Consider the following 7,500-nt stretch of genomic DNA (forward strand, 5'->3'; position numbering starts at 1 on the left):
GCGGGTGTGGTGCCTGTTATCGACCCGGAGTTAGCAACATCCCCCAAAAACCCGAAGAGGAGAGTCCTGGCCCCTAGCCCTGCCAGTGTAGCAGAAATGATGAGGATGATGATGCAGCAGCAGCCGTTCTTCTCTGCGTGAGTAGCTTCATGTTGTTCGTGTGTAATTTACGTTGAGTAGGCTAACCACGTTATTACATTAATGCATGTAAGGTGAACTAGCAAACATCATCATAGCTACATGCGGCTGTCTTCTTGTTTGATGGCAGATACTCCCTTCACTCTGGCCAAAAAGGCTAAAATGACCAAAGAAAAAGTGGAAAACAGTTAAACATGAGAGGTTTTTGGACAAAGTTTGTGTTTTTTCCATTGTTTAAGCTGCTTCCAGCCAAGAGTCATACCATATATGCCCCATAGCTGCAGAAAAGGCTAACATTGTTATCTTTTTACAAAAAAACAGCTGAACATGAGAGGTTTTTGGACCAAGTTTGTGTTCTCCATTCTTTAAGCACCGGCACCGATTCAAAAGTACCGGTTTGGCACCGGTATCAGATAAAACCTAAATGATACCCATCCCTAGTCATCCTCTGGCCCTGAGATAAAAATATGATTTTAAAAACTGAGAATCTTTATTCTGTTCATCACCAACTGCAGCTCCCTGTTGTCTTTACAGTAATCGGGGTCAGACTGGCACAAATGGCCTTTTTGCTGTGAGCTGCTTCCAGGATTGAGTTTTTCCAGACAGTCTTGGTTAAATGTTGAACGGATTAAAGGGAGTTTGGGATCCCAGGCTCACACTTTGATACGGGAGCAGCTGAAAGGAGCTTCTTATTAGTCAGGTATACCTGTGACAAGAGGAAGTTAGAGCTCAAAATGACCCACAGACTCAGAAACATGAAGGCAGAGCAGAGCACATCTGAAACAAACAAAAACACCTCTGATGGAGCCAGAGCACAACATTTATATAAAAGAGACACTTTTGTGATGGACAGTGTTACACACACAATCATTGTTTTCATCACTACACTGCCTGCCTGTTCTCTTGGGATGCTGCTGCTGCAAACACAGCTTCAGCCTCACAGTAAACTACATGACTTATGCAGCTCAGTCAGCCTGTCACAGCTACATGACAGCGTCTCTGTGAGTGTGAAGCTCTCACCTGGGTTGCAGTCAGTGAGCAGGGAGCAGATGGACAGTAGGACCTTGGAGATGGTGAGGGCGGGACTCCAGTTGTCCTTCAGGATGTCCAGACAGATCACGCCCTGACTGTTGATGTTGCAGTGGTAGATCCTCGTACGGAACGTCACCTGATTGGTTAAGAAACAGTTTCAGTTGATGCTGCATCCTGTTGATCCTGACCTCTGAGCCAATGACACGTTTTAAAAAATGTTTCGTTTAATGATCAACAACATGTGAGGTCATCAAACAAACAAGTGTTTTTATATTTTGGGACTCGAGTCAGGGCAAAAAGTCCACTGACATGTTCAGCTGAAAGACTGCTCAGTACAATGAAACATCACATCAGGATATTATGGGATACATCAGTGATATCTTGGTGTCACAGATATCACACTGATCAGAAACAGACACTTCAGTCGTGTAATAATACAAACCCAGTGTTTCCAGGAGAGCTGCTGGTTTCTAACAGAGAGCAAACATGATGATGTCATCGCTTCAAGTCTAACTTGTTCACATGCTGTATGTTTGATCACATGACTCTCTGATCACATGACCGCAGGTCCTTACAGGGGAGGCATGGTGCTGAATTAGTCATGTGTGTTATTGCTACCTGATGGTGACACTTGCTGAGCAGATATCGACCCAGGAGTCAGAGTGGAGGCTGAAACTGTACTGAACCCTCCCTCCTCCTAGTTGTAGGTGTTCCTTGCAGCTAATTTTAACCGAACGACTAGTCTAACCCTGAGAAAGTCAGACAGATAACAGATTAACATCTGAAAAACAAAAAGTGTGGCACATTGTGCCGTTCTAACCCAGCAGGAGACCTCAGCTGGTTCTTTTTGAGGAGCAGTAGATCTGTGACCTCCTCACCCTGACTCTAAGGGAGAGGACGGACACTTCACAATAACTAACAATAAAGCAGGCCTATGATAACAGACGTGCACTGTTCTTCTGCAGCACAGCCTCCTGACATTTAGGACGTGACAAGTTCAATCAATGAAACGACCAGCGCAGGCTGACAGCGCTCTTCATATCCTGCCTGTGTGCCTGCATCAACACTCAAGACACTCCATAGCTCAGCACAAAGAGCCCTGCATCATTAAGCAGTGACCTTTGACCTCTGTGTGTCTTTAGAAACGAGGCTGATGAGCTGTAGCTTGCCCTTGTTCATGTCACCCTTCCTCCTGAAGATCAACAGATTTATCTGTCACTGTTTCACATCAGCAGTGGTGCAGCGCCACATACAATGTTGGAAACATCTAAGAGGACTTCACTGATACACTATAAATACACAGAGGTCGTGTCCAAATTCATGGGCTGTGTCCTCCTGAGGACGCATTTGTAGACCGATTACGTCACAGCGACGCGCCGAAGGCTGTCCAAATTGTTCGACTCCTCCGAATGCAGCCGACAAATGTGTCCTCCTTTTCCCCGAATTTGAAGGATGGGTCGGGTGTGTCCTTCGTTGCCCACCATATCCATATTCATAGCGCTGCCCAGCCAAACTGCAGTTTCCAACAATGGCGGCTGCTACTAAGTTTTAAAATTACTCATATTAATCTTTCTGGGTCACAAAATAAACTTTTAACATATTTTCAGGCGAGAAAGTAGCTGTGTAAACATCAAATATCTGCTCGGTTTATCAAGATATCGCATATTTGCAAAAATGCTCCGACGTTTTCTGAGACGTCTGTTACCCACCAGCTCGATAGCTCGCCGGGAGCTCGAGGGTCACTGGAGCCGCCGAGAACGGCACAACTCCCGGCACATCATGTTCAGATCACCGCAGAGTTTTGCTACTCGGGTTAAACGTAATATATAAGTCACTTAGACAACCTAAAAATGTTATTGTTGGACTTTTTTCAGTGTTTTGTTTGTTTGTGAGTAAATCGGTTTGGCTGAGATTAAAGTTATTAGATTAGATTAGATAAAATTAAACTTTATTAATCCTCCGGGATTTTCACACAGCTGAATAAACGTCAAACAGAAAGCTGATTAAACAGAAGTGTGAGACGGTCAAGAGTTTACTCCAGTGTCCTGTTATATTTTAGATAGCAAGGAGCAGACGGTCGGATCAGAAGGCTCGACCGTCCAATTCCACAGCCGTTTACTTCCTACCCGACCTTCTGAGGACCCGGCCCACGTAGACCGCGAAGGCCGGGTCCTCAGGAGGATGCAGCCCATGAATTTGGACACGATCTTAAACAGCATGAGTGTTAAAAACTTGAAATATTATCATCACACATGCTCTGGCTGCAGTCTGTGATGAGTGTGAGCTATGTGAGGGCTGCCTCTCAGTGCAGCTCTCGCTGTCCTGTCAGTCTGTGTTTGTCATCTGCGCTGCTGTTTCCACACCAGGAAGAGATGCAGTAGGTGAGATTATTTTCAGTGGCACTTCTGTAAAATCTGCTCATAGCTGGGACGGGAGGTCCACCTCCATCAGCCAGGTGACGGAGAGGTAGGTTAGCTTGTCTGAATCCTTTCTGTCAGAGAGCTGCAGGTATAGTCCGTCGGGTGTAGGGTCAGGCTGTCAGCTGCTCCTTTCCCGTAAGCAGACTTGTTGTGGTTGGCTGTAAGACCAACACCTGTGCGTGCACGTGCACGTGTCAGGCAGCCCAGCAGCGAGCATGTCTGCTGGACGCTGAAATCACTGAGCAGGATTCTGGCTGAAGCCTTCTGGTTTCTCTACGTGAGTCAGAAACGGGGTGGGAACCTCGGCTGAATGGTTTGTTCTGTACGTGAACAGCAGCCCAGCTCGGTTGGGAAGCATGAGCTGGCGTGAAGCCTCTCAAAGCCTTTCATGATTCAGCAGCTGGCTCTCTGCTTTGGCTGAGGGTCCATGAAGATATCTGTCAGCTGTTCTTCACAGTGTGTTGGCACGCAGCCTGGGAGGAGATCTGCACCCGTGTTGCAGAAACCTCCTCATGCTGTCTGCAGTCACAGCCAATAGCTGGCAGGCTGGAGGCAGCGATAGTTGTTTGCAACCTCAAACATGTCCACTGTGCAGTGCCTGAAGTCTTTGCCATAAATGCCTCATGTCCTCGGTGTATTCATTCGACTGTGTTTAGCTTGTTCTTTGCTTCAGTGTCACCAGCTCTGAACGCAGCGTCACAAATCCTCAGCAAGAAGCCGACCTCCCGTTAGCCGAGGTTTATTTCTGCAGCCTGACAGATTTAGCAAATTGGTGCATTTGTTTATAAATCCCATCACGAATATTCCTCTAGGTCTGCCGTCTCTTTGAAACGCTCCACCGTGTGCACTCAAAGCAGCCCTGTGCACACTGAAGCCTCCTGTGGCTGCACGCTCAGGCAGTCCTTGGTGGCTCTTCCTCCGAGCCTGACAGCTGGGTACGGGAGGTGAGGGAGCTAAAGCGTATGCAGCCCGTGTACGAGTCCCTCTTGTTGTGCATGTAACAAATGGAAGTGAGGTAAAAAAAAAGACCTGGGCTGTAGCTCAGGTGGTGTTTGATCCCTGGCTCCTCCAGTCTGCACGCATGATATCCTCAGACACGAAGCCTGAGCTGCTCTCCGAGGCATCGATCGCATGAAGGTATCGGGAAAAGTTCTATAAAATGGTTTAAGCACTATATAAGAACCATTTACCATTTAGCCAACAGGCCCGAGGAACCTGTCAGTCAGCCGAGGTCAGCCCTTAACCTGCCTTGATGCCTTCTTGCTTCCCTTGTTTACGTCTCCTTCACTCATTCATGCACATTTTTCTGTGTGAGCTACGTTCTGATGGATGTGGTCAGAGAGCAGCTCGGGGTTCGTATCCTGCCCAACGATATTATGCATGCAGACTGAAAATGAAATCTCAGGAAATGAGATTTATATCACGCAGAGGAAGATCAAGTGTATAGAGAAGTTCAAAGCCACGAGTTACTGCAGGGCACAGTGCTGAATCTCACCTCAGCCGTCACTCAACCAGTTCTGAAGTTGGACCAACGTGCAAATACTGATGCAGCATCCCTGCAATGCTCAGCCTCTAAAGTATCAGTGTCAGCTCAACCTAACATTAGTGAGCGATCCAGTGAGCAGCTGTCACATGGCTCGCTGTACGTTGGACGGCAAAGGTCACGACCACGATGGAAAAACAAGGCGGCAGGAGGCCAAGAGTCAGGATGGGCTCTGTGTGAGGAACCACACACCGAACAGGAGATCATATATCGAGGCCTGGTCACATGATCCCAATAACTTTGAGCTGCTGTAAATTTCAAAACCACAAAACAAAAAGTGATACACACTGGACCGATGGAGCATCAACATGTGATTACACTGCTGGTGGGAGAGGTTCGGGATGATTCCCACGCTGGTCTTAACTTCACCACTGCAGTCACACTCGTGACTTTCTATTTCACATAATCATATGAAGTGTATCCATGTCATCACAGCGCTGAGCTGCACTAATCATCGGCACATGTTTAACTGCAGCTGTGTACACCAGCAGTGACTGCAAACCACGTTTCACAACGGTGGGAACGCCACCAATCATCTCTACCATGTGACGCCGTGCTGTCCCTGCACTGTGCAACACTACAGATACTCCAGTGCTGCTCCTCATGACTAAGATACTGATACTACGAATGCAGCAGCCTACTTTATTGTAAACGAGTAAGCCGAGAAGAGCAGCTGAAAATATCAGATTTAAGCAGCTGATTGAAGTCACTGACCCTTCCTCCCTGTTCAGTCTGCAGAGAGCACGGGGCTGCTGAGGATGCAGATTCAGAGATATAGACCCAACAACAAGGATATTAAAGAGCAAGAATTCAGAACTTGTAACAAAGTAAACAAACTTTGTTACTTCTGGTGGTCTGTAATGGTAACACAAAGCAGATGAAAGAAAATCAAACAAACAAGCTCAACACATTTTTCACAGATTTGTGAAATTCCACTAAAAACACGACTCTGTGTTCCTGTGAGTTTGACACATGTGAGCAAAGGTTTGCTAAAAACATTCAGGAACATTTGTTGGTCAAGAACACCCTCAGTGCAAACATCATATATGCATATTTGCTAACACAGTTTTGGACCGCTCCTGTCAGTGGCACATGTGCACAGACACTAAACGACCCGCTGTAAAGCATTAAATGTGGCACAGATAGTTTCCTGCCTTATCGTTTAAGCACATAAATAGCAGTTAGATATTACTTAGTGAGTATTCCTAGACTCTACTGGAGGGTGGCTGCATGCAGCTGAATGCCAGGGCATGCATATGAGGACAGGACGAGGCGATCAGAAGCACCTCATTGCTTTGTGTCTCCTCCTCAGCCTGCATGAACGCACAACATCCTACAGCAGTTTTACAGCAGAAGGACACACGGTGGGGGAAGCACATCTTGTGGCCGTCTCAGAGGCTGCACAAACCGTAAAGCCGGGTTTCCACCACAAAAGTTGGTGATAAAGACCGAGCCCTGCTGCACAGTTTAAGGGAACCCGACCTGCAGAGAATATCATTTCACAGCTGTGTGGCTGCTTCAAACGTTAGATCCACTCCTGATGGTGTGAAGAAGGACACAGAACCAGAGTGAGAAGTGGGTTTGAGATTAGAGATCAGATTTTAAACGTGTGGATTAGGGCTGCCACGAATAGTCGACTAGTCACGATTATGTCGACTATTAAAATCGTTGACGCGTCGTTTGAAGCTTTGTAAGATCACAAAAGACGCAGGAATAAGTAGCAGGATTTAAGAGTGTAATAACGGACTGAAACAGAAGATGGCAGCACTGCATGTACAAGGATGCCAGCTGCCGTTAAACCCCGAAGAAGAAGAAGAAGAAGCTGTGTCCCAGAATTCATAGCGCAGCCCAGCTCAGTTTACAACAATGGCGGCAGCTAGTTAGTTTTAATATTACTCTTATTATTCTTTCTGGGTCACAAAATAAACGTTTAACATATTTTCAGGCGAGAATGTAGCTGTGTAAACCTCAAATATCTGCTCAGTTTATCAAGACACCACATATTTTCAAAAGCGCTCCGACGTTTTCGGAGACGTCTGTTAGCCACTAGCTCGATAGCTAGCCGGGGGCTAGGCTAACTAGAGCCGTGAGAACACCGGACTCCCAGCAAATCGTTTTCAAACCCACCGCCATCTTTCTCTACTCAGGTTAAACATGATATATAAGTCACTTAGATAACTTAAAATGTTATTGTTTGGCTTTTTTTAGTATTTTATTTGTTCCTGAGTAAATCGGTTTGGCTGAGATTAAAGTTATAGTTTTTACACAGCTGAATAAACGTCAAGCAGACAGCTGATTATCAGAAGTGTGAGATGCTCGAGAATTTACTCCGGTGTCCTGTTATATTTTAGATAGCAAGGAGTTTAT

At 46.2% G+C, this 7,500-nt stretch overlaps 1 protein-coding gene across 1 annotated transcript in view; it reads right to left on the reverse strand.

Annotated features, from left to right (window-relative positions):
• LOC102786429 (ubiquitin-conjugating enzyme E2 E2-like) overlaps positions 1–7,500 on the reverse strand; it is a 69,351-nt gene that overhangs the window by 7,079 nt on the left and 54,772 nt on the right. Inside the window, exon 5 of the mRNA XM_087835191.1 lies at positions 1,159–1,306. Coding sequence (XP_087691317.1) covers positions 1,159–1,306 — 148 coding nt within the window. The remainder of the gene's footprint in view (positions 1–1,158; positions 1,307–7,500) is intronic.

Source organism: Neolamprologus brichardi, chromosome 22, assembly GCF_056152115.1.
Source record: "Neolamprologus brichardi isolate AB-2024 chromosome 22, ASM5615211v1, whole genome shotgun sequence".
Lineage (NCBI taxonomy): Eukaryota > Metazoa > Chordata > Actinopteri > Cichliformes > Cichlidae > Neolamprologus > Neolamprologus brichardi.